Genomic DNA, 26,901 nt, shown 5'->3' with positions numbered 1-26,901 from the left:
CACAATATCTGATCTGCAGAAGTAGCTCAATAAATATTTATTAAACGAATTAATGAATTTCACTCACATCAGTGGGCAGAACTTTCCTTTAACTATTGTGAAAATGAATGTGTCCATCACATTCTCTGTAAACTTCCCAAGAAGTTTGAGAGAGCAAAGGTCCTTTCCTGTAGTTATAGAACCAACGTTTCCCTTTCAGCTTCTGTTCCTATTAGTATGTGTGCCACATGTTGCAATAATTTTTTGAACAGAGGCAGGCATCTTGTTTCAGTGGAACTTCATTTGGAGAGGAAAGTGATGGAAGGAATATTTTCCTGGACTCCTCCTGGAAGGGGAACTTCGTGTCTCCCTTTATTCTTAAGCACCATATTATTTCTCCGTGACTTAGCTCCCCTTCATAAGTATGAAGGTATACCCAGAGCTCTGGGAGGCCAAGGGAGGAGGATCGCTTGAGCCCAGGAGTGCAAGGTTGCAGTGAGCGATGATGACTGTGCCACAGCACTACAGACTGGGTGACAAAGTGAGACCTTGTCTCTAAAAATACATACATACATACAAAATAAGTGCAAAGGTACTGTGTGTGTGTGTGTGTGTGTGTGTGTGTGTGTGTGAAGGGACCCTTGGTAGAGTGAATGTTTACATTGGGAGTAGTTTGAGGGGTTTTCTTTTGAAAGGGGTGTTCCTGAGCTCATTGTGTTCTTCAGAAAATTCCAACTGTAGCTGGGATTAGGATTTTTACATCACCACAGATTAATTGCAGACCACCCCCAACCCTCCTCTCTTGGGGGTTGACACGGTCCCCCAGCTAGGGAACAAGGGCCAGGCTTGCAGCCTAAGGGTTCTGATAATACCCCTTGGACTCAGCAACCGTCTCCCAAGGAGCAGCAAGAACCTTCCAGATGTCATCATACCAACCTTCCTAATTTCCCCAGAAAGGAGGAGAGGCACCCAGATGTATGTTGCAGAGTCAGGGAAACTGAAACACAAGTTGAAGAAAATCAGGTGAAAGGAGTCAGTGAGAATTTGAATTCAAATAGCAGCCCACCCTCCCTTCTGCACACTGCCTTGCTCTAGCCACACCGCTGTGTTCCTCAGTGCCCTCACTGGGGCCATTGGAGGTGGTAGCTCTGCCGCCCCAGGCTGGTCAGTGACCAACTTGTGGGTGGAAAGGAGTTGGGGAGAGGAGGAAGGAGAGATGGGTTTCCAGCCTGTTCAGGCATCCTCCATGCCCATCTCTCCTTATCTCTTCGGAAAACCTGTCTTGACCTATTTTCACCCTTTTTTTGGGGGGCCAGCCATAAATGGCCCCAATCACAGCTCTTGGGTAGTGCCAGACCTGTGACTCAGGAGTTGCTGACTCTCTTGATTGCAGGATTTTGTGACTTTGATGGGATAACCTTTGAGGAATTCTTGGGGGGCAGCTGGAATGAGCCTGCTTGGAAGCTCAGTTAGGCCTTGGTTACGAGCAAAGCATGTTTATGGGATATTAAAAATAGATTTCAAGCAAATATATAAATCTCTTTCTATCCTGACCCTTTGTCTCTGGCCTCTGGCCTCTCACCTCCTGGGGTGGCCCTCAGTACGGAGGCTTGATTTGCCCAGGTCCCCTTTAGACAATACAGCCTCTGCAACCCCCTGCCCTGTAAGACTTGCCCTCCTTCCCCATAGTTCCAGGTTCTTCTCACCTCCTCTCCTCACCAGAGTGTCGCTGGCAGAAAAGCTAACAATGAACTGAAGGCAATTAACAGCCTGGGAAGTTCATTCATTGCTAGAGCTGGAGAGGTGCTAAATCTTCTCCAGCCAGTCAAGGGCAACCTCCTGCAGGTCATTTAGTAGGGGAGGTCCGTGTCAAGTTCTGAGACTGGCCTTGCTGGATGAGAAGCCTCACCCTAGCACCTGTAGTCCTGAGCTGGCCACTCTCTGACTGTCCCGTCCACACCCCTCTCCATTCCTCAGGCAGTCATTTGGTAAACATGTGATATGCTTAGTCTGCTCAGGTCTCTGCCCTTAAAGATCCCATCTCCTGGCAAAACACCCAGGGCTGAGTAATTCCTGGGCAGAACCCAGGCTGAGGTGCTGTGGGGATAACCAGAGGGAGAATGAGACACTGTCCTCTCCTTAGGGAGCTCACAGGGATTGTGTATTGAGTGTGTATGTGAGGGGGAGGGGAATGGATAAGACATGCAGGCCTTGTCTCTGGCAGGCATTCGTGTGATGCTGGAATGGCAGCAGATGGAGGGGGAGATAGGGAGGAGAGGGCAGGAGGAAACTGAGTCAAGAAGAGTTAACCAGGGAAGGTTTCTGGCAGAGACAGTGCTTCAACAAGCTTTGAAGAATGGCGCATGACAAAAAGAAAGAGATCCAGATTCAGAGCAGATTAAGTGACTTTAAAATAGGCTCAGAGGCAGCAAAGGGGGCCTTTGATTGGAAGGACTACAATAAGGCTCTTGTAGGTATGTTGGGCTAGAATAAAATTCCAGTATCACCAGAATTTTCTCTCTCCAGATTAGACCTAGGAGAAGAATGATGAGGCAAGAAAGGCGTCACATTTCAGGGCAGGACTTGCGATCTTAAGACTAAATTGCCTGGTGCCTAGAGGGGTGTGTGTGTGTGTGTGTGTGTGTGTGTGTCGTACGTATGCATGTGTTTACACACACGTTAGACAACAAAATGTGTGAGGTTCTTCTATGGGTGAGGCAGTGGAGAAAGCAAGGAGTGTGTGCACTTACATGTCACAGGTAGCAAGGTGAGCTGTGTATAGGGGTGAGCGTGGGCTGCGGCCACAGCTATGAGACAGCCTGTGAACATGTGTGAATCCCTGCTGAAGACAGGGATGGTGCGTGATGGCCTGGTGAGGGAGGATCACTAATTTAAAAAGAAGATGACAAGGCCGGGCGCAGTGGCTCACACCTGTAATCCCAGCATTTTGGGAGGCTGAGGCAGGTGGATCACATCAGGAGTTCAAGACCAGCTTGACCAACATGGTGAAACCCGTCTCTACTAACAATACAAAAATTAGCCGGTCGTGGTGGCACGTGTCTATAATCCCAGCTACTCAGGAGGCTGAGGCAGGAGAATTGCTTGAACCCTGAAGGCAGAGGTTGCCGTGAGCTGAGATTGCGCCATTGCACTTTCCAGCCTGGGTGACAGAGTGAGACTCTTTCTCAAAAAAAAAAAGAAGATGACATGGGTCAGAAGAGGGGCATCCCTGTATCTCTGTGCCCCCCTTTCTTGTGATCCCTTCTCTTTTTCTCCTTCAGACCCCAGCCATGGTCTGCTTTCTTATTGTCCCTGAGGTGCATTCATGCCCTGCCATGCACCTCCACATGCACTATTCTCCTCCTTCAGTTTGCTCTCACATACACTTGCCCCCTTGGTATGGTTTGAATGCCCCCTCCAAAACTCATGTTGAAATGTAATTGCCATTGTGGTGGTATTAGGAGGTGGGGCCTTTAAGAGGGGATCAAGTCATGAGGACTCTGCCCTCATGGGAGAATTAATGCCATTATCTTGGGAATGGGTTAGTTATCATGGTAGTGGGGTCCTGATAGAAAGGATAAGTTTATTCCCCTTTCTCTTTCTGTCTCATGCACTCTTCTGCTTTCTGCCTTCCATCATGAGATGACATTCACCAGATGTTGGTGCCATGCTGTTGGACTTCCCAGCCTCCAGAACGACAAGCCAAATAAACTTTTATCATTCATAAATTACACAGCCTGTGGTGTTCTGTTACAGCAGCATAAAACAGACTTAGACACCTCTTCAACCCCAATATCTCCACCCACCCACATCCATTTCTACCCTGTCCCAGAACCACCAGGCTACAAAAGAGGAGGAAGTCAGATATAGACCTTCCACTATTGGTGCCCAGGGAAGAGCACAAGCTAACAACTCCATGCCTCCCAGTATTTCTGATGTAAAGTCCATCCCTACCATGCCAGTGAATCAATGTCACTGGTGGACTGATCTCAGAGGAGCACCTACACTAACATTAGCCACAGAAAAGCCCAGGTTCCATTTCTGTCTTCTTTTGGCCCCAGCCTCCATCCTCCATGTGACTCTCCCATCTCCTCCATGTGACTCTCCCATCTCCTCCCTCTCTTTGGCCCTGTGATTATTCAGGCTGCTGCCTGAGTATGTCCTTCTCATCTCCACATTTCCTTCCCCTCCACCTCCAACACCACTTTTCCACCACTCTCCCCCTTTGTCCGTGGCTGCAATTCCTCTCTGGCCTCAGCTCCAACCAACCTGTCACTTTGCTGTGGAGTCAGAGAATTGCTGGAGAGAAGTGGAGAGGGTGGGCAAGAGAGAGTTGGCTTAGGGGGCACAGCAGACACGGCTTGTCAAGATGTTCAGGTTTCATTCCTTCATCAAATATTGCTGAACTGAGCTCAACATGGGAAACTCATCAGTGCATAAAATACACATGATTCTTGCCCCATAGAATATTCAGCTTAGTAGATTAGACAAATTCTTAAAAAAAACCTACTCAGTTATATAATGATAAACTTTGACAAGTCAGTAAATCCTTAGAATCCACCTGCAAGTACATCTAGAATCTGACCTGCTCACCATCTCCACTGTGGTGGACACATTGTCCAAAGTGTCATCCTCTCTCACTTAGATTATTGCAGGGGCTGTGTATCTGGGTCTCTGACTTTCCACCCTTTTTTCCCTTCAGTCTATTTTCAACCCAGCAGCCAGGCCAATCTCTTAAAAACATGAATTACATCTTGTGATCCCTCTGCTCAAAACATTGCAACAGATTCCCATCTTATTCAGAGTAAAAGCCAAGGTCATTACTATGGCCTTATAGCCCAATGTGATCACTGGCCCCTTCACTCTCTGATAATTCTCCTCCCACTTCCCCTCTGCTCCATCCACTCCAGGCTCATGGCCTCCAGGTAGTAAAAGTGAGATTTAAACCTGGGTCCCTCTTAAATTAAACCTGGGTCATGCTTAAATTAAAAACCCAATTTAAGCATGGGTTCAAAAGTCCATGCTCCTTCCACTAATAATATTGTCATCCCTTCTCACAAATGAGGAAACAGACATTCAGTGAGTTTAAGACTAGGCTATAGTCACATGACTAGGAAATGTCAGCATACTTGTAAATCCTGAGATAGTCTCCACGACAATTCTTCTAGAGGATCATAAATGTCCTCCAATATGGACCAGGATATGATATTCTTGACAGTTCAGGTCCCTCCCACTGTACCAAATTCCTCACAATTCTCATTTCTACCATAGCTTGTGGTCTTGGTCCTTTTAGCTTATGGTCAGTTTAAAGTGATCTCAGAAAGTCAACCAGGAAATGAAAATCTCTCTTCCTTTAAATTCTCATGCTACCAGAATGTAAGGCAGTTTTTTTTCATCCCCACGAGTTTTTAAAATAAAGTAGAGGGTAGCACATGGGAAGTCTGCTCCCAGCCTCTTGTAGAGAGGGCACTGAGGGCACTCTAGGAGATTCAGGAGATGCCAATGAGAGCTTTCATTGTATCACCTTGGAGCCATCATGGGGGGACAGTGAAAATCCCTTTAGACAAGAAAGCCCCAGGAGAGAACCAGCAGGCTCAAGACACCATTTTTGATTTATGTGGGTCAGATCATGCCCATGCAATGAGAAGAAATGGGGAAGAGAGTCTCAGACAATTTTCTTCAGCATGGAGATGAACACCTGTGTTACTATCTTCAGGATGGACACAAGAGTGAACCAAGAATGGATCTCCAGTCTTCAGGTTCTCAGTTCTGTGAAGCCACTGTACTGGTGCGCTGTCAAGCGGTTCCTGATCGAGTTCCTCCAGGAACACAAATCAGTCACCAGGCAGCAAAGCCCTTTTCCACCCTGGGCATTAGTGAGATCCAGCCGGCTCCGTCAATCTCCCAGGAGCAAGCATCTAACAACCTAGGCTGACAGGTGGCCTCCTGGGATATTGTCTAAGTTAGCCCAGGGACTGCCTGGGGAACTTTCCAGAATTAACTGCAGGGAGAGTGGGAGGAATGGGAGTTTTAGGAAAAGGGAAGCTGGGGCATAAGAGGGAGAAGCACGCTCTGGCTGCCTGAAATCACTGGTTGGTGCTGTCTGGGCATTTGGACAGAACAGCACCAAAGGATGTCACTGAGCTAAACAAACCAAAGGGTTTGTCACCTTTTCTCATGACTGGTACTAATGGTATTCCTCTGGTGAAATTCTCTTCTTCTTCTTCTTCCTCTTCCTCTTCCTCTTCTTCCTCTTCCTCTTCTTCCTCTTCCTCTTCCTCTTCTTCTTCTTCTTCTTCTTTTTTTAGGTTTGTCTTTCTCTCTCTTTCTTCCACATGCTGTCTTTCCTTCCTTCCATCCATCCCTTACTCTCTTCCTTTCTTTTTCTTCTGTCTTTTCTGGTTCTCTAGGAGGACTTCTGTAGGGGGAACAGAACAGGGTTGCTGTCATGCACATCTTGGTTTCTTGTTTTATAAACGGAGGAGCCCAAATTTTGAGAGGCCAGGAGACTTGTGTGCCAGTTCCATTTCCAGCTCCACCACTGCATTCATCAGGGCTCACTCTGTCACCTAAACTGACTTTACCTCTCATGTCCCAGGTTTCCTATGTGTAAAGCAGGGATAAGAATCCCACCTTACAGGGGGATTGTGGGATTGAAGATCTCCATACATGTAAGAGCCCAGCGTGGCACCTGGCACCAAGCCAGGACATAAAGTTACTGTCCTGGTAAAGGGCTTCATGTTCACCCGACCTCTCATTCACTGGACTCTGACAGTGGCACAAACCTCCCAGAACATGGGATTTAATTTTTAGAAAAGAAACCCCAAATTTATTTGGGGCTATGTTTGAGAAATTAAATGAGTAGGGATTAATTGTGGTAAAAACATTTGGGAAGTCAAAAAAAGATGCAAATTTAAAACAGAAAGACCTCATGGGGCAAGGTTTTCCACACTGCATAGAGGCAAATGCCTTGCATATCACCCCAAATCCTGGTTCTAACTTTAGAGTGACTGATGTTACTCCAGCACTCAATGGTTATTTCCTTTTGCTGCTCTTTTGTACTTGTGTTTGGGAATACTTAAATATTTGAGGAAGTTTTAACAGTTTGCATCACAAATTCTGATTGAATCCTTAAAGCATCAGTTGCTCTTTTCAAACCAAAATCAATAGAGAAGTGAGTTTGGCTTTCTACCATGGAGCCCTTTGAGTCTTCAGTTGTTAACCAATTCTCCATCGCTGTTCAGAAATTGGGAGGGTGGACAACTTTGGTAAGCCATTTAGTGACTGTAAAACACTGTAGCAATGCAAAAGTCAGGGCTGAGGAAAGAGAGGGTTTCTTTATTAATCCTACATCAAGACCCTACTCTCAGCCCCTAGCTTTAAGGACCAGCCATAGTTTTTTTTTTTTTTTTAGATGGAGTCTTGCTCTGTCATGCAGTGGTGCAATCTCAGCTCACTGCAACCTCCACCTCCTGGGTTCAAGTGATTCTTCTGCCTCAGCCTCCCAAGTAGCTGGGATTACAGGCACCCACCACCATGAGTGGCTCATTTTGTATTTTTAGTAGAGACGGGGTTTCCCCATGTTGGCTAGCTGGTCTCGAACTTCTGGCCTCAGGTGATCCACCCGCCTCGGCCTCCCAAAGTGCTGGGATTACAGGCGTGAGCCTCTGCGCCCAGCTCAGCCACATTTCTAATTTGGCTCCTAAAGTGTGTAATTCCATTCTAACTCAGAATCTCATTGTTCTCTTTGACATGGAACCTCTCCCTTCCCTGTCTTCCAGTTTTATTATACAAAGCCTTAATAGACATCTTCTCCTCTCTCATAGTTACAGTTACGGAAGAGTCTCCAAATATCTCCAGACTTAAAATCAAGTCACGGTGGTAAATAATCTATTCTTCCTTGCCCTCGCCTACTCCCTCTTAAAATTAAAGTCAGGTAAACTATTTGCAGATTCTCTCAGGCCCTGTTCATTTAATAAACGAATGCCAAGCCCTATTCTCAAAGTCAGTGAACAAGACAGAATCCCTCTCATGGGGCTTGCAATCTAAGTTGCATTTTATGTGGGGAGAGAGCCCATAAACCAATACATGCCCTAAAGATGGATGAGATAATTGCAATGACAATAAGTGCTTGTTACCTTGCATTGGACAATCAGAGGTCACATTAAACCAATCTGAAAATAAGTCAGCTAGGCAGAGGCTACAGCGTGTACAAACACCTGTCTACAATCCACAGCGGAAACAGTAAAATGAAACGAGATAATTAAAGAGAGAATTGCACAGTGCCAAGTGCCTTGCACAGTCGCCCACTGTAGATCCTTAATACCTGTGAGCTTCCATTTCTACTTGTCATGGACAGGACTGGCTGTCGGAGCCGACCATAGCAATGACAGATACCACTTAATGGTGACCTGATAGTGAAGATCGTGTCTCTTCAATCAGAAGACTGAGTTTTTCCTCTGCCATCCTAGGTGGAAGCCTGAGGCTAAGCCTCTTGTGGGCAGGAACTGTCTCCTCACTAGCCCTTATGGGAGGGTCCTATCCCCATGTTTCTTAGGCAGGGGAGTGTCAGCCACCTTTTCTCCCCATGGCTGGGCTTCCCAAGGACTTGAGGTGCCCAGCAGGCCCCAGCCGCTGCCTGCCCAGCCCTCAGCCTGTCCTGCCCGCGGTGTTCTGCTTTGGCTCAGTATCCCAGGGCCAAGCCACTGGGCAGGGATGGGGTTTCAGCCTGATCTTTACCACCAGCTGTGTGTGGCTGGGCTGCTGGGAATTTAGGAAATTGGTGCCAGAAAGAGGACAGATGATCCAGGGAAGGAGCCACGCTGGAGGCAGGGGGATTGTATCACATGGTTGCATCCCCAGGGTCCATTTCTGGGCTGGCCAGGGGGAGTGAGGGTTCCTGGAAATAAGTTATGTCCCCATCAGCCTCAATTTCCACCTCAGGTAAATCAGTCCACAGGCATTAAGCTTTCCCTGAGCGTGTGCCCAGGCTTGAGCACAGGGGTTGGGAGTCCCTGTCCCTGCCCCTGGGAGCTCCCAGTCTGATGTAGGAGACATGGCCCCTACACTTGAGAGTCAAGTCCTGGTTTCAGAATTTTTTCTACTCCAATCTAACCAATGCACACCACCCACGGGCTCTTTCTAGCATATAAATATGTTATCTCTCTGCCTGAGAGCCTTCCATGACTCCTCATCCACTCCAAAATAAGTGCCAAACTCCATAGCAAAGTACAAATGACACTTTACAGCTTGCCTGGATGTGGGTGGTCCTGTTGGTAATGGGCTCTTTCCTGTCATGTCAAGAAATATGACCTGCTTGAAGCTTGTTTTTGGGAATCTGCTAAACACATGTTTAGCCAGGACTCTCTTTTACTTAAAGGGAACTCTTCCTTGCAGGGTGGGGATGGGAAAGGGCCGATATAGCTTCTGAGCATCTCCCGACTCCGGGCTCAGAAGAAACTGCCTTGTCATAAAGCTTCTGTGATCAGAGCCGTGTCCTGGGGTGTGGTGGGCTGTGGAAAGGTGAAATAGAAGGAGAGGCAATTCTGGCTCTTGGGAAATTCCCAGGACTTAGAAGGAGACAGAGTGTCTGCAAGACAGACTGAGACCTAAAAACTGAGGTGAATTAATGCAGTCACATGGAAATGCCACTTAATATGGTGACCACAGGAGGGCAGGGAGGTCAGCATTCCAGGCAGGAGGGAGAACGCAGTGGGGACGAGAGGCCAGCCTGCCTGAGTTGGAGGGAACACGCTGGGAGGTCAGTGGTGAGAGTGTTGGTTGGTGTAATGCTCTGGATGCCGGGAAGAGTTCAGATTTGTCATAAGCCAGGCTCTATGCATGGGCAGGAGAGTGCCCTCTTCAGCATGGAAGAGCAACTCCACTCCAAATCCAGCCTGACAGAGTCTGTTTCTAATAGAAGAGTCTGAGTCAGGTTGTCTGGCTTGGGGCTTCCAGGAGACAGTTCCAGGACTCGGGTCTCCTGGCTCCCCCGCCCCAGTCTGCCTCAGGGTCTCCCAACTCAAGGTGGCTGGCTCCTCCAAATTGCCTCACTGCTACTTACCCAGCATTCTAGCTCCTTTTGGACTCTGTTTCTGCACCTGAGCAAATGGCTTTCAGCCTTGGGTTCTAAGAGTTGCCCAGGGCAGTGACTTAGCTGAGAGCTGGGTGAGGATTCCAGGGGACCGCAAGGTGGGTTCTGCAGTCCCACCCCTCCCCATCTCCTGCCAGCATAAAGCCTCTTGCTGCGAGGCCCAGGGCCACTAGAAGAAGTAGCAGTGGTGGTTGTCAGAGGCACGTGGCACGGCTGCTCTGAGCTGTGGGGGCAACAGCCCCAGCCTCCTCACCGCTCTTGGGAGAGATGGATAGAAGGGCACCTTTTTCCCAGCGACTTGCTACCTCCTTCCTCTCTGCCAGTCTCTAGGCCAGTCTTCCAAGGCCATTGTGAGCTGGAGCCACTGTGCGGAGAGAGCCAGGGCCTGGAAGGGGTGAGGCAGAGCCTCCTCTAACCTCCTGCAGACCTGCCTCCCTGCTGGGCTCCTGCCATAGACAGAGCCTGTCATGGCAATGGGGATGGGGTGCTTCTTGAAGAGCCCAACACTATATACAAATGAGTTATCCACACGGTCATAGAAAAACCACTGATGGAAATGAAAGAAGAGAATACTCATTTTATACCTTTAACAACAAATAGTGTTTATTCCTGGTAAACACTATTACCCTACTGGTAGGGCATCAGGAATGAACCATTTTAACTCACAGACACAAAATGCCTTGCAATGTAATCATGCCTTTCATAGACTATTACAGGATTTATAAAAGTTTTAAGTGGTTTGATGTAAATATTTTAAATGTACTACCCATTATTTCTAGTCCTATTTTCTTCTTTTAAAAAAATACCAGAAGACTCAAAAATTGCAAGTGGCCAGGTTCTTCTCAACTTCTGATAGGCCCTGTTAGATCTTTTGAGGCTAACATTGATGATTAAAAGAATATAGCCATGAAGCCTGCAAAATGTGAGACTATGTCTATTTTTAAAGAATCCAATATCTAGGGCAGGAGGTAGAAGTGTAGTAGAATCAGATGGCCTGGTTTACATATTTTCTCAATCACTTACTAGTTGTGTAACAGTGGAAACATTATAGTTGCTCTTAGCTTCAACTTCCTTCTCTGTAAAATGGAGATATGTTTCTACGTCATAGGGTGTTATGTGGGCTAAATGAAATAACCCATGTAGAAAACATCACACAGTAGGTTGGGGGCCTGTGAGTACTGTGATTTGCTTGATTATATGAAAATAGGCAAGTGTCCCTGCAAAACGACAATGTAACGTTAGAAACCTGAGTGGGTTTGCATCTGTTTAGCTGGAGTGGTTTATTTACCTCCTCACCACCTGATGGAGATTTGAAGGGAGCAGCTTTCTGGAATGACTTAGGGTTTGGTGCTTCATTCCCACGAGGAGGCGAATCTGGCTGCAAAACACTTCACTGTGTGCCTTCCAGGAGGAAACCACTTCTCTCCAAGCCCCAGTGTCCATATCTGAAAAGAAGGGAGTTGGATTGGATCCACAGGACATTGGTCGTTAAGAGTGTAGACTTGGCACTGGATGGCCTTGGTCCACATCCTGGCTCTGCCACTCATTAGCTGTGTGACCTTGGGCAAGTTACATAATGTCTCTGTATCTCAGTTTCCCCTTCTGTAAAATGGGGTTAGTGATCAATTCTGCCTTTTGGATTTGTTGTGAGGGATTAAATGAGTTAACATAACTAAAGATTCAAAAGAATATCTGGCATGTAGCAAGAACTCTATCAGGGTTAAATACTGTTGTTACTGCTATAATGTTATTGCTGTTGTTAGATGCCCTCAATGGTCCTGTCTGGCTCTGACATTCTGTGAGAGTCTACACTGCCTCAATAGACTGAAGCCTGTTGTGGCTCAACAATTCCTGGAAAGTGGAGTGGGATTTCCTCCCCAGCTTCTCCTCATTGAGGGTCCAAAGGACCCCCTCCTGTAGCCCTTGCGCCAGCTGAGCCTGCTGGACTAGGCCCTTCCAGATTAGGGATTGACTCCTGACTCAAGTTTCTCTGTCACTGAAAGCCAACTTTGCAAACATGAAATTACCCTTGGGGTCTCCAAGGTCTTCTTTGCCATGAGGCTACATGGGATTCATTACACTGCAGGTGGGGTGAGAAAGACATGAACTAAGGCTGACACATGGGCTGGACTGGAGATAGGGAGGAATACCAGCCAGGCAGGCAGCTGGGGGGCAGAGTGGATGGTTCAAGGGAGCAGGTGGACTGGAGGGCATCCTTGACCGTGGCCAAGGAGGATGGAAGGAAGCACAGGAGGGGTGTTGTTTGTCCACTGGTCCTCCCAGCTCCATCTTCCTGGGTAGGAACTGTGGTTGAAATAGAATCTTATGCCCTAGCTCCAGGCTTAGAGAAGGCCCCTAGTCTCTGAAGACATCTCCACAGGGCAGCTCATAGTCTTCTACCTTTCACAAAGACCTGCTCTGTTGGTGTTGTGTGGTGTATGTGTATGTTTGTGTGTGAGCATGTTTGCATGTCTTTGATTAGAACCTTCCTCTGCTAACCCATCTACATGGACCCCATTGGGTGCAAGAGAGGACACCCTCCCCTGGACAGCACCCTCAGTGACTCACCCAGCTGGGACAGAACCAGTTTTACACCAAGCATAGAGGCAATGAACTCCTGTGAATGAATTTAAACTCTCTCCTGAGTCACATGGACTGCTTTTCAAGTCCACACGGCCTTCCCCATTCAGTCACAGGACTGTGGAAGGTTCAAGTTGGCCAGGATCTCAGAGATCGTCTCATCTGACCCATGCCATCAGGAGTAAAAGGGTCCCAAGAGAGGCCTTTATGGGGCCTGAGCCTCTTGGTACCTGCCATATAATGCATTTCGTTCTTGTGGGGACAGGAGAGCATTAATGAATTGTGAACCTATCCCTACCCAAAGTCCCTGAGCCCTTTCCATAAGGCACTGAGGAACAATGAATAATGCACACAAATTCACTGCCCAGAGTTCTTTTGACATGGATATTCCCCTAATTGATGAAGGTAAGGTCTTGTGTCTTTTTTTTTTTTTTTTTTTTTGAGACGGAGTCCCACTCTGTCACCAGGCTGGAGTGCAGTGACGCGATCTCGGCTCACTGCAACCTCCGCCTCCCGGGTTCAAGCGATTCTCCTGCCTCACCTCCCAAGTAGCTGGGACTACAGGCATATGCCACCACAGCCAGCTAATTTTTGTATCTTTAGTAGAGACGGGGTTTCACCATGTTGGCCAGGATGGTCTCAATCTCCTGACCTTGTGATCTGCCCGCCTCAGCCTCCCAAAGTGGTGGGATTACAGGCATGAGCCACTGTGCCCGGCCAGGACTTGTCTCTTTATCTCCCAAAGGAAAAGTCTATCAGGAGGTGTAATAAGATTATACCCTGGGAAGTGGTGGTGGATGGCTGGCGATCCAGACATAGCTAAATATTACTGGACATTACATTTGATAGAGGATAAAGTGGGGAGAGTGGTAAAAACTGTGTAACTCATTCTCAGTTCCTTGGAGTCCCGAAATTTCCATTTTATTGCAACGATAGGGATCCATGTATGACACAGCGCAGAGAGGAGTAGGTCCCCTAATGTGGGCTGCTGTTAAAACATGGAAAATGGGGTGAGTGTAGTGGCTCATGATTGCCATTCCAGCACTTTGGGAGGCCGACGTGGGAGGATCACTTGAGCCCAGGAGTTTGAGACCAGCCTGGGCAACATGGCAAGATCTCATCTCTGTTTAGAAAACAACAAGAACATCATGGAAAATGGAGGCCAGTTAGCAGGGCACACCTTGACTCATGGATCTGCAGGCCGTCCCCAGGCCCCAGGGAAGAGCACATAGGCTATCTAGGGGGGCAACAGAGGCACGTGAAATGCTAAAGGCTCTGCATTGGGCCATGTTCACAGCCTCCTCCTTCCCCCTCCTGGAATGATGCAGCCTCCTCCTTCCCCCTCCTGGAATGATGCAGCATTGTGGCTCAGGAGGCCCCTGGAGCTCAGGGCCCCACCATGAGAAAGAACACCCTAGGGTGTTCTCCTGGGACTGCACTCCTGGGAGGTAGACTCCTGCCTCTCACTTTCTCCTTCCTCCAATCCCTTCCATTTCTGCAGCCAGAATGAGTTCTTCTAAAATGCAGATTGGATCCTGTCACCCCTCCAGCTTAAACAAACCTCAGCAACCTTTACAATAGAGATCAAAACTCTTCAGTGGCCCCCAAAGCCTACCTGTCCAAACTCAACTCTCACTGCCACTCTTTCCCTTGCTCTCCAAGGTCCAGCCCTCCCCTCACACTCTCCATTGTCTCCTTTGGAGCCCCTACATCTACCTGCCCCATTAGACTGCGAACTTCATGATGGGAGGGCCCTGTCATTTGCTTACCTTTGTATTCCTAGAGCTTAACACAGTGCCAGAGCCAGGGCTCAACCCACGGTAGGTGTTCAACACATGTTTGTTGAACAAATGAAAGACCAGCCCTGACACTCAGAAACACACAGGGAGGAAACACAAATATATGTGTTTGTGCATGCATGCACACACATACACATACTTGCGCAGAAGAGGTCAAATACCTCCCCTCTCGGAGCACATCCAGAGGTAGCGCCTGTAGAAATTGGCAAGATGCTAATCAACACATGTAAATATTCAGTGTCCTCCCCTGGATGCAAACATTCACCCCATTTCCCTTCTACTTCACCTGAATCCTCAATCAAGCCTCGCTTATGGGTGGCAACAAAGCAGTTCTCTGTCCTTAAGGAGAGAGAAGGTGGCTCTTTCAAAGCACACCAGGTGGCCTTATCTCCTGGGCCTCACCTGCCCTCCACTCTCCTTAAGAAAATCTGTTACCAGCCATTGTATTTCCAATTTCCACTTGCCATCCATCTGTCCAACCAAAAACCCAACCATCTGCCCTGCCGACTTCACCCCCAACCCTGCTGGTCAGGTCACCCCTTCTGTTCCTTGAAAAGCTCCTGAGCAAGCTCACCTTCTCCAGCAGGCCTGCTGACTACACAGTTCCCAGGGTCTCCTCCTTCCTGGTCACTCTCGGTGGACTCTGTGTCTGTGACTCCGTTAGTGGCTGCCTTCCCTCCCACTCCCAAAGTTTGCTGCTTGTTTGATACCACTTGGAGGTGTGATTCCCAAGAGGGCAGTGGCTTTATGTATCTGTGTGACTTATGGTGTCAAAGGTCCCAAGGGACCAGCTTAGCTGAAAAGTTAAGGGTTTGGATGATGAAAATGTCCTTGCTAAAAAGGGTCGTATAAATGAGGCTTCATGGGGCAAATTTACACTAAGCCAGTATGGTTAAGAGCTTAAAGCTCTGCAAAGCGAGGAGTTGGATGGACTGATGTCACAGGACCCTTCCATCTCTGACCTCCTCTGAGCTAGAATGTTAGCCCTGGGGGGCCTTGCCCTGCCAAGCCTGGACTGGAGGAGGAGGAGGCGGGGTGAGTGGGAGGGGCAGAGGGAGCAGAGGCGCCTGCGGCAACCAACACCTGCTCCAGCCCTGCCTGTCCACTACCAGTCGATCCAGAGCCTCAGCAAGCAGCAGCTGGAAACGGGGAAGAGGGAGCAGACAGGAAGCGGGAGGTCAGCTGTACACCCAGGTAAGTGGGTGCTCACACCTGGCTGCCCACCCGGGCCAGGGTAGGGCCAGGATGGAGACACTAGCCTGCTGTCCAGATTTTCTATGCAGGAAGGGGCAGGCAGTGGGCAGGACATCTGCCTGGGGAACATTCCCTGGCTGGCGGATCACACGCTGGGGTGCACCTGTATCCCCTCTAGGTTACTCCAGGATATCTGGAGGAGAGAATTTCAGTGTGTCCTGTCTGGGCATTTCTGTCCTGGCTCTAATTTTCTGGACACGGCTTGACTTTGGGTGTGATACGATGACCAGGTTAAAAATATTACTAGTAGTCCAGAATAAGGACCTCGGGCTGGGACTTGTTATATTTTGGTTAGTATCATGGTCAAAGCAGTTGAGAGAACCCCATTTGGCTCTTCCTGCCTCAATTTCTACCAGTTGAGAGGTAGCAGGGACCAACTGGAGGTAGCAGGGACCTGGATCTGCAGGATGGATCCGGGGAGGGTAGGGAAAAAGGATGGGGAGCCATAGGTCCTGGAGAGGGGCCAGGGAGGGACTCTCCCAGGATCCAGTGCTGAGAGTGTTGTTGGGACAGCTGAAGTGAGGACACAAACTGCTGTTTCCTTCTGGGAAGAATTGGAGTTCTTCTCAAATGTGGGAATGAATTATGGAGGAGAGAATTCATTTCCTTTCTCATCCCTTCCAACTGAGACTACATCCCTCTAGTCTCCAATCCAACAGATCTCTTCCCCTGTGTCATTGACTTTGTACCAAATCTGGCTTATTCTAAAAGAGAGTGGAGCTCCAGAAGTGGATGCTTAACGTCACATCCCTAAGTTCCCCCAAGAGCTTTGCTTCTTTTGCCCTCCTCAGCTGGGAGCTGTAGGCAGGAGGCTGGAGGGAAAAGAGTGGTATCAGCGTCATCCTTCTTCATGTGTGACCAATAGCTGAGTAACAGGATGATAGCTGCTTGTGGTGATGATGTGGGTGACGATGGGGATGATGACTCAGATAGCTGTGTTGAACTCAAACTACTCCAGTGTGGGGGTCACCGACTGGCACCAGTGCATTTGCATCTACCAGGAGGCTGCACTGAGGGGTGGGTGGGATGGGGGCCCCTGCAGCCCTCCCCCTGGCTGTGTCCAGCTGGGTCCTCATCCGTTGGTGGCTGCCTTCCCTCCCACCCTTCCTCGTGACTCCCTTCGGCGTAGTGCCTGTGGCACCCGTGACAGCTCCAGAACGCAGTTGGTGTACCATGGCATTCCAGCACGCTAGGGTGCAGCGGCTGGGCTGGCGAGGGGCCGCCAGGGGTCAGAAGTGCCAGTGGGTGGCCGTTGCAAAATGGAACGATCTCCATGGGAGAGAGGAATTTGCTCTGTCATGTGTGATTCTATATTAATGATAAGGCTCTTTGGGCAGAAAATGGAATCCCCAAAATGGAACCGCGTGGCCGTGGGCCAATCGCACAGAGGGTGGGACTGCTGGAAGATTCTTTCAAGACATCCCTCCTCCCTGATTTATGGATCTCATCCCACCCCAGACCCAACCCCCTTCCTCTCCTGTGTGGGACTCCCCATTGGCCATAACAGATGGATGCAATTAAGAGGAAATCAGGAGAGATGGTTGTGAGAGAATGGAAAATACTCCTATTCACCTGACACTATAATTCACTGGCTTCTGAGGGGAGCAGATGGATTTATGGGGATCCTACAGGCCTGGGCCAAGAAGAGCTTAAGAGCAGCAAATTTGAGGCCTCTCCCCTGCAGACTTTGTGACCGGAAGGATTCCAGATTGGTGGAGCGTGGGAAGTAGAGGGCTTCAGTGTCCTGCCAGAAAATCTCAGAGTTGGGGAAAGAGCCAGGAAGCCCAAAGAATGTCCTTGGAGAATTCCCATTCCAAAGTCCATGGGGCAAGCTGAAAGGATCCTGAATCCTTTCACAGCTGAAATCCTTTCACAGCTGAATCCTTACATAGCTGAAAGGATCCTGAATGGGTCTGATTTCCTCAGGTTTGGGAGGGTTGTGTCTCACCCTCTGGGCAGGGTAATCAGGTCTGGGGTCCCACCAGGAGGCCAGGCCACCAGCACGGTGTGCAGGCTCAGCTTATGGTTCCCTTTACCTGGGAATGTTACCAACTGGGTAGCATGCTACCTACTCCCTGGTCTCTGGGAAATTGGTTTTGCTGGGGACAGGGAATTGCAGGAAACTAATCAGTTCCATTAGTGGGTTAGAAAAGCTCTTGGGGGCAGCAGCTTTTTCCAGCTCCCACCCCAGACATTGGCTGATGCACTGATGGTGTGGGAGGGGTGGGGTGAGACCAGCCTGGATTTCTCAAAAGCAATTCCATTTCTGTTCTCAGGGAAATAGAACTTCTACCCTCAGAGGAGTCCAAGAGGAGGCAGAACTATGGCAGGTGAGAGAAGAACTAATCTCCCCTCCCCAGCCCTCCCTGGCGATCCTTACCGGGACAGAGAGGAGAGAGGTGGTAGGGATCAGAGATTTCTGGGAACTTGCCCATCTTGTTGTTGTTGTTGTTTTTTCTCCTTATTTTATTTTATTTTATTTTTTATTGTTGTTGGCTTTTTTTGAGACAGAATCTCACTCTGTTGCCCAGGCTGGAGTACAGTGACGCGATCTCAGCTCACTGCAACCTCCGCCTCCCAGGTTCAAGTGATTCTTCCACCTCAGCCTCCCGAGTAGCTAGGATTACAGGTGCCTGCCACCATGCCTGGCTAATTTTTGTATTTTTAGTAAAGATGGGGTTTCACCATGTTGGTCAGGCTGGTCTCGAATGCCTGACCTCAGGTGATCTGCCCACCTCGGCCTCCGAAAGTGCTGGGATTACAGGAGTAAGCCACCGTGCTTGGCTTTTTTTTTTTGAGTCTTGGCTTTGGGTTTTGATTTGTTTTCCTGAGTAAGGAGTGCAAAGCCCCCACAGGAGCTCGTGCTTCTTGGCTTCCTGAGAAGGAGCCCTTTCTCACTCTTTCTTCCCAGTTTTTCCCCAGTGACACACTCAGTCTTCCTAGGGTGCCCCACCCACTTCCTAGAGGCTCCATTCACACTGCCAGAGTGTGTGCCACCAGATTCCCACTAGAGAATTCGAAAGCACTGTGCACAGGCAGGAGGTAGTACAAATAATCCTGACCCAAAAGTAGGAGTGAGAAGGGGCTTCTTGCTCCTTGGGTGAGTGGGTGGATGCCCATTCTGTTGAAGGGCCACCCAAGAGGGAGAAAGTGGAAGGCCCATCTCCTTCCCTCCTGCGTTCTCCAGGAAAGCTCCGGAAGTCCCACATCCCTGGAGTGAGCATCTGGCAGCTGGTGGAGGAGATCCCCGAAGGCTGCAGCACGCCGGACTTTGAGCAGAAGCCCGTCACCTCGGCTCTGCCAGAGGGTGAGCCCAGAGGGGAGCTGCGGAGGGGAGGCAAGATTCCTGCTCTCCTACCTCCGAGGGGAGAGGGCTGGGGCACCCACCTTCCTGGGGACCCAGGCCCTATATCCATCACTAGGCCATAGCCCATCTCCCTCCTATCCTTGAGGGGGTATGTGCTTACCTGGAACCCTAGAAGTGACAAGGGGCCTGGGGAAAAGAGTGGATAAAGAGAGTGAAGAGACACCATGCTATTCTGGTGTGAGAAATATCTGGGGGGCAGGGATGGAAAAATGCTAAACTGGGGAGCAGGGAGATGTTGTGATGTTTCCTGGTCCCTGTCTCCTCGCTTCAAAGCCACTGCTGCAGAGAGGCACTGTTAAAACAGTTAATTTGACTCCTCCCAATCCTCGCCTCCAGGCAGCAGCACCTGCTGTGGCTCACAGGCTGGGCTCAGGAAGGCCCTTCTAGAAGGCCACATAAGAAGGTGTCCAAGAAAGTGGTGGGAACAAAGGCTTATTGGGGAAAAAGTGGGAATTGGTGTTCTTTCCCCAACACACACCCTGCAATAAATTTTAGTTCATAGCATCCTGGTAATAAGAAAAAGAATGGTATTTTATTTTTCTAAATCTGGAACAAGGTAATGAGAAATTGGGAAGGGCCCTTGGGCCTTTGGTCTATATTGCTGTCTACTGAGATGTTCCTGGTGGGAGGCTGAGGGATTCCTTGAGGGCGGGCAGTTCCCAGGCCTCCATGACAGGCATGGAGCATGGGGTCTTTTCTGAGGCTGAAGCCTGTGTCTCAGGACCAGATCCTTCGGGCACCAAATAGCCACTCCTCCTCCTCCTAGTTGTGATTCCTCCTCCCCCTAGAGAGTAGGAAGGGAAGCCACAAAATCTCTTCCTTTTTTTTTTCTTTTTTTGAGATGGAGTCTCACTCTGTTGCCCAGGCTGGAGTGCAGTGGCGCAATCTCTGATCACTGCAACATCTGCCTCTGGGGTTCAAGTGATTCTCCTGCCTCAGCCTCCCAAGTAGCTGGGATTACAGGCACGTGCCACCGCGCCTGGCTAATTTTTGTATTTTTAATAGAGATGGGGTTTCACCATGTTGGCCAGGCTGGTCTCGAACTACCGATCTCAGGTGATCCGACTGCCTTGGCCTCCCAAAGTGCTGGGATTACATGCGTGAGCCCCTGCGCCTGGCCGGAACTCACAAAATCTCATTCCTTTCCTAGTCTTGGCAGAGCCTTCAGACTCCTTGCTCACCCACTCTCAAAGAAAAGCCCCTGTCCCCTAAAGCCCTGCTGGCCTCCCCTTTCACCAGGGCCAGTCCACCTGTCTCTTTCCCTCAAGCAGCCCAAGCTTCTGCAATATAGAAAGAGGAAGCACTGCCTTCTGGGTGCCTGGAATCTGCTGCTTTCCACCTGCGTATTCTGAGTCCTGAGTCAAGGGGACCAAGGCCTGGCATCCTTTTTGGAAGGGGCAGTTGAAATACCTAGATGAGGAAGACGATATAAATTAAAATTTAAATCAAGTATACAGTCACCCTCTCCCAACTTGTCAGTCTCCCTACTCGTCTCTTCCTGCTGCAGGGAAAAATGCTGTCTTTCGGGCTGTGGTCTGTGGGGAGCCCAGGCCCGAGGTGCGTTGGCAGAACTCCAAAGGTGACCTCAGTGATTCCAGCAAGTACAAGATCTCCTCCAGCCCTGGCAGCAAGGAGAATGTGCTGCAGGTAAGAACCATAGCTCTTCCCCCGACCAGGGTCTACTCATCTTTTCCCATCCCCTTGAAGGTCTCTTTGGCAGCCTCCAATCCCTAGAGGAGTAAGACATACTCCTTGTTGAGGTTGAATCCATTCAACTCCATCTTGTGACTCAAAGTTGCCTGAGCCAAGAATGGATCTGGCAGGCTTGCAGATACCTCTGCTGATAAACTGGGAGGTGGTGTAGACTGGAGCTTAAGAGCTCAAGCTCTGAAGTCAGACTGCTGGACTTACAATCCCAGGCCCACCACCTTGGCTTTAGAAAGTCATTTTACTCTTTTTACCTCTGTCTCCTCATTTGTAAAAATGGGGTAATAATAGTACCTACTTTAAGGAGTTGTTATGAGTTGTTGTTGAGATGGATCTCGCTCTGTCGCCCAGGCTGGAGTGCAATGGCATGATCTTGGCTCTCTGCAACCTCCACCTCCCAGGTTCAAGCGATTCTCCTGCTTCAGCCTCCCAAGTAGCTGAGATTACAGGCATGCGCCATCACGCCCGGCTAATTTTTGTATTTTTAGTAGAGATGGGGTTTCACCATGTTGGCCAGGCTAGTCTTGAACTCCTGACCAACAATGATCCATCCGCCTCGGCATCCCAAAGTGCTGGGATTACAGACATGAGCCACTGCGCTTGGCCAGGAGTTGTTATGAGGATGAAAGTTTTATGTAAAGTGTCTAGCTAGTGCCTGGCCTATAGTGAGTACTCAATCAATCTTGGCTAATCTGAGCAATATTATAAATACTAACCATGGGATCCCTACTATGTGCCAGGCCCTACTATGTCCCAGGGGCTAAATATTTGACATAGATTATATATTTAATTCTAATTATTCACCACTTTTTTGAGGTATTATATTCCCATCTTACAAATGAAGAAACTGAAGTTGAGAGAAGTTAGGTAACTTGCCCAAGGTCCCACAGCTAGAAATACAGGACAGAGACTGTTTTCAGGCCCAGATCCATCTGACACCAAAAAGCACACTCTTTCTACTTTGCTACATTGCCTCTGATGGCAAAGAATTGATACATCCACCCTCTGTCCCAAACCAGGTTTCTGTTTTGGGGTCTGTCTTTCCTGATAAAGACTGTGAGCTCCAGGAGGACAAGGACCATGTCTTACTCACTTTATACCCCCAACACATAGCCGTGTCTAGTAAATGGAGGAAGGGGATGTGGTAGCCCTGTTCCTCTGCCCTTGGCCTCTCTGCAGATCAACAAGCTGACAGGCGAGGACACGGATCTGTACCACTGCACAGCAGTAAATGCGTACGGAGAGGCCGCTTGCTCAGCGAGACTCACCGTCATCGAAGGTGGGCTTTTCCCTGAGTTTGTCTCATCAGCGCACAGGGCAGAGACCCACAGAGGAATCAGAGGCCCTGTGGCTAGTGAGGGAGGGGAGGGGAGGGAAGGGAGGCCCATCCAGGCTGCTGCCGCTGCCGCAGCCCCACCTTGTGCTGGGCCCCGGGCTTCATCCACATGCACACTGAGTCTGCATGTGTTTAAAAAGGCACACCTTGGCAGATACTCTGAAGGATATTCTCTTGGCCCAGTAAATGAGCAGGACCTGAAAGCTGGCTTCTAGTCCTAGAGCTTCTGCTAACTCATTCAATGGGCTTCGTTTTCCTCTCTGGGTCTCAGTTTCTCCACCGTGCAAAGGATATTTTGGACAGGCCTATGCCAGAGGTGACAAACAGGTCACACAAAGGCCAAATTCTCTCTCAGACATGTTTTTTTTGGTGTGCGTGGTGTTTGAAATTTTAAAAATTGTCAACCTGTAGTAATTAAAAGGTAGATATCTCTTGAGGAAGCAGGTCTAGTCTCGCCATTGGTTATGCTTACAATTGATCTGCCTGCAAGTAACAGAAAATCCTACTAAGAGTAGCCTAAGAAATAACGATATTTCATTCCTTCACATAAGAAGTTTTGCGAGTGGCATCCAGGGCTCATACCACAGCTCAGGGCTGCCATCGGAGAGCTGATTCCTTCGTTCCCACTGCTCTGCCATCCTTAGCAGATTGGCTTATCACCTCATGGCCATAAGAGGGCTGTGGCAGATTCAAACATAATCCATGTTCAAGGTAGGAAGGTGGAAGAGGTGGCCCAGGTCCATCTGCCTCTCTTATTTTTATTTTTATATTTTTGAGATGGACTGGAGTCTTGCTCCATCGTGTAGGCTGGAGTACAGTGGCACAATCTCACCTCACTGCAACATCTGCCTCCCGGGTTCAAGCAATTCTCCTGCCTCAGCCTCCTGAGTAGCTGGGATTACACGCGTTTACCACCATGCCTGGCTAATTTTTGTACTTTTAGTTGAGACAGGGTTTCACCACGTTGGCCAGGCTGGTCTCGAACTCCTGACCACAGGTGATCCACCTGCCTCGGCCTCCCAAAGTGCTGGGATTACAGGCATGAGCCACTGTGCTTGGCCTTTTATTTTTTATTTTTTGAGACCTGTTGCCCAGGCTGGAGTGCAGTGGTGTGATTATGGCTCACTGCAGCCTTGACCTCCCAGGCCCAAGTGATCCTCCCACCTCAGCCTCCCAAGTAGCTGGGACTACATGCATGTGTCATCACACCCAGCTAATTTTTTTATTTTTTTTGTAGAGGCGGGGTCTCCCTGTGTTGCCCAGGCTGGTCTGGAACTCCTGGGCTCAAGCTATCCTCCCCCCTCGGCCTCCCAAAGTGCTGGGATTACAGGCATGAACCATCATGACCAGTCCATCCACCCTTTTTATAGAGGAAGCAAAGGCTTTCTCAGAAATTCCTGGAGCTCATTGGTCAGGACAGTGTCACATGAGCACTGCTAGTTGCAAGGGAAGCTGGGGAAGGTGAGTGTTTAGCTTTTTCAGCCTCTCTAGTGGAAGCAGATGATGAAGATTACAAATGACTGCAGGATTAGCCAAACAGCAATGTCTGACCTATTTGGCAATATTGGGCCTATACCCTGAAATGGCAGCTCCCAGGTGGAGTGAAAGAGCAGCTGCCCCTTTAGATACTCTTGAGTTTGTTGTGGTTGCCAGTGTCTGCTTCACGCATTTATGCCACCTCCCTGGCCCCTGCGGACACATGACTGGGCCTCCCCTGCATGAGATGATGCTTAGGTTGGTCCCCTTGGTCATGGTAAGGCTCTGGGGTAAAAAGGCTTATGATGGACAGACCCTCCACCCTGCTCCATCCCTCTTGCTGGGATCGTCCACGCCTTAGAGGACAGTGGGGAGAGCAGGGCTCTGGACTCCATCAGTTTCTCAGGAAGACCATCAACATGTCTTGCTTCTCTCCCTGCTTGTCCACATCGACTCCTTCCTCTCCTCCCTGGATGTTGCAGTTGGCTTTCGGAAGAATCGGAAGAGGCACAGGGAACCGCAGGAAGGTAGGCAGATTTGTCAGAAACCTCCTTGGGGCCTGTGGGGGATAGGCTACTCCTTTCCTGGTGTTCCCTGCCTGGTTGAGCCACCATGAACACCTTGTGGATCACCACCAGTCTTCAAGAGAGCCCCTTCCAAAGGCTCAGTTGTCAGCATGGACAACACAGAAAAGCTCTGCATCAACCCTCAGTCATCCCACCTGGGACTGAGGCCTCATTCCTGCTCCTTTTTCAGACCTCAGGAAGGAGCTGATGGACTTCCGGAAGTTGCTGAAAAAGAGGTGGGTTTGGGCCTGTCCATGAGGGATTTTGGAGGCTCCCATAGTATTCATCCCCTGCTATTTCCATAAGTAAGCTGGGCTTGGGCCCCACCTCTACCCGACACAGCAGGGGGCTAGACTGCCAGTAGCAGATGGGAGGATGGGAAGGGGACTGAACTGGATGGGAATGGGACAGAGCTCCAGCTCTGCCATTTCAAAGCTCTATATCCTTGAGTTAATCATCTCTCCTCTGATTTCCTCATTTGCAAAATGTGGTGGTCCACCAGAACAATGATGTAACTTTTTTTTTTTTAAGCAACAGAACAGTGCAACACCCACTTTCCCCAGACATCCTACTCAGAAATCTACAATACAAGTTGTCAGGAGCATTTCTCCTGAAAGTTGTGGGGTGAGGCTGAGGCTCGCCCCACCCATCTCTGAATCCTTCTGGCCTCAACAGTGGTCAGTCCCAGAGATTCCAGGCTCTGCGTTTCCTCGAGTGCAGATAGAGCAGCTTCCCAGAACTACTTGGGGCACCAGAGCCAGGTGGCCAACAGAGGAGCAGGGATTCCTCTGGCCTCTGACCTGCCAGCCTTGCTCCCCAGGGCCCCACCAGCCCCCAAGAAAAAGATGGACCTTGAGCAGATATGGCAGCTGCTGATGACAGCAGACAGGAAGGACTACGAGAAGATCTGCTTGAAGTATGGCATCGTTGACTACCGTGGCATGTTGCGCAGGCTGCAGGAGATGAAGAAGGAACAGGAGGACAAGATGGCACAGGTGCCTCACCCCATGCCCACCCCTCACTCCATGCCCACCCCACACACCTGGACCATAGGTGCCTCACACCTGGAGGTGGGCTTGGAGGCAGAACTTAGGAAACCAAGTATGATCAAGGGGCCTGTCTCCATCTAGTCCCCAGTGGGGTATCTGGCTAAGGCCCTGGGATCCCAGGTTGGTGTCCTGCCTTTGCAACCTGGTTCTGATACTTACTAAACTCTGGAGCTTTGGAAGAGTTAGGGCCTCTGTATCTTGGTGTCTTCATCTGTAAAATGGGAATTATAGTCATGCCTACCTTGTAGGGTTATTGGGAGGATAAATGAGAGAATGTAATTAAAGTACTTAGCTTAGTGCCTTGATTTTTGCTATCATTATCATTGTCACCAGATTGCGGGGGGGAGGTACCTGGTTTATTTCTTTTTCTTTTTTTTTTTTTTTAAGATGGAGTCTTGCTCTTTCGCCCAGGCTGGAGTGCTGTGGCCGGATCTTGGCTCACTGCAAGCTCCGCCTCCCAGGTTCGCGCCATTCTCCTGCCTCAGCCTCCTGAGTAGCTGGGACTACAGGCGCCTGCCACCACACCCAGCTAACTTTTTGTATTTTTAGTAGAGACGGGGTTTCACCGTGTTAGCCAGGATGGTCTCGATCTCCTGACCTCGTGATCCGCCCGCCTCGGCCTCCCAAAGTGCTGGGATTACAGGCATGAGCCACCGTGCCTGGCTACCTGGTTTACTTCTAAAGGCTTTCATGGAAGGGAATTTCACAGTTCCCATTAGCATTCTGATCCCAGAATCTTATCAGCTGTACAGGAATTTCTTCCCTGTGTCTAACTTAACTATAGCATAAGTCTAATTTTTCTTCTGAAAATGGAAAACAACTAGTTTTCATTATCCTGAAAATAGTATCTTATCCCCTTGAAAGATAAGTTTCCTTAAACCTAACACCTAGGGTCTCAGCCTTCTCTCCTCCAAGCTTTCTCATTGGCTTTAACACAGGACCCAGCACAGAGCTTTGCACACAGTAGGTGTTCAACTAGTGTTCGTTAGAAGTACAGATAAATGGAAAAGCCCCACTGTCTTCTAGCAACTGAACACTTGGGGTCTTTTCTTGGTTGTCTTCCTGATCTGATCTCTCATCTTGGAGAATTTCCTTCCTTGAGGGGCTTACTTTCCCCCACTTGTAAAAGGGGCCAATGCATGCTCATCTGGAACGCTGTGGGCCTGGGATGGTACCAGGGCCTATGAGGGTTCAGAGTACCCTGAAGAGAGAGCTTCATGAGCTCTCCTGGTGGGTTTGTCTGCTTTGTAGTACATCAACGCCCTCTCCAGCTTAAGACACATCAGGGTCACCAAGGATGGGATTGCAAAGTTTGACTTGGAGCTGGATCTCAAGGATTCTCAGAGCAAGATTTACCTGTATAAGGTGAGGCTGGAGGGGCTATGGGTGGGGGGATCTGGCAGGGATGCTGCAGGTCTAGTGGGGGGGAACTATGGGTACCCTGCATTCCTCCAAGGGAACAACCAGAGCACACAAGTGGTGAGCCCCTCATCCCATGGAGTTCCTGGCTGGACTTGGACCAAACCCTGGTGTAGACCATCCATCCACAGGGACTTCTTATCTCACACTGAGCAACTAGGCTCTCCAGCTGGGCCTGTGATTCTCTGTAAATTGTGTCTAACACCAGAGCACGGGGGTGAAAAGAGGGTTCTGAGAAAGTGCACCCCTTTCCATCTGAGCTTTCTTTCCAGAGAC

The 26,901-nt window shown here is 49.3% G+C and overlaps 1 protein-coding gene across 1 annotated transcript in view; it reads left to right on the top strand.

Moving 5' to 3' along the window:
• The first annotated feature begins 16,616 nt into the window (after nucleotides 1-16,616).
• IGFN1 (immunoglobulin like and fibronectin type III domain containing 1) overlaps nucleotides 16,617-26,901 on the top strand; it is a 37,176-nt gene continuing 26,891 nt past the window's right edge. Inside the window, exons 1-9 of the mRNA XM_063603424.1 lie at nucleotides 16,617-16,722; nucleotides 16,835-16,933; nucleotides 18,788-19,012; nucleotides 20,580-20,719; nucleotides 21,959-22,058; nucleotides 24,074-24,118; nucleotides 24,348-24,393; nucleotides 24,978-25,152; nucleotides 26,458-26,571. Of these exons, the coding sequence (XP_063459494.1) occupies nucleotides 16,617-16,722; nucleotides 16,835-16,933; nucleotides 18,788-19,012; nucleotides 20,580-20,719; nucleotides 21,959-22,058; nucleotides 24,074-24,118; nucleotides 24,348-24,393; nucleotides 24,978-25,152; nucleotides 26,458-26,571 (1,050 nt within the window). The remainder of the gene's footprint in view (nucleotides 16,723-16,834; nucleotides 16,934-18,787; nucleotides 19,013-20,579; nucleotides 20,720-21,958; nucleotides 22,059-24,073; nucleotides 24,119-24,347; nucleotides 24,394-24,977; nucleotides 25,153-26,457; nucleotides 26,572-26,901) is intronic.

This window comes from Pan paniscus, chromosome 1 (genome assembly GCF_029289425.2).
Source record: "Pan paniscus chromosome 1, NHGRI_mPanPan1-v2.0_pri, whole genome shotgun sequence".
NCBI classification, from domain to species: Eukaryota; Metazoa; Chordata; class Mammalia; order Primates; family Hominidae; genus Pan; species Pan paniscus.
The sequence above is the reverse complement of the archived record's forward strand: the minus strand, read 5'-3'. Positions and strand labels throughout refer to the sequence as shown.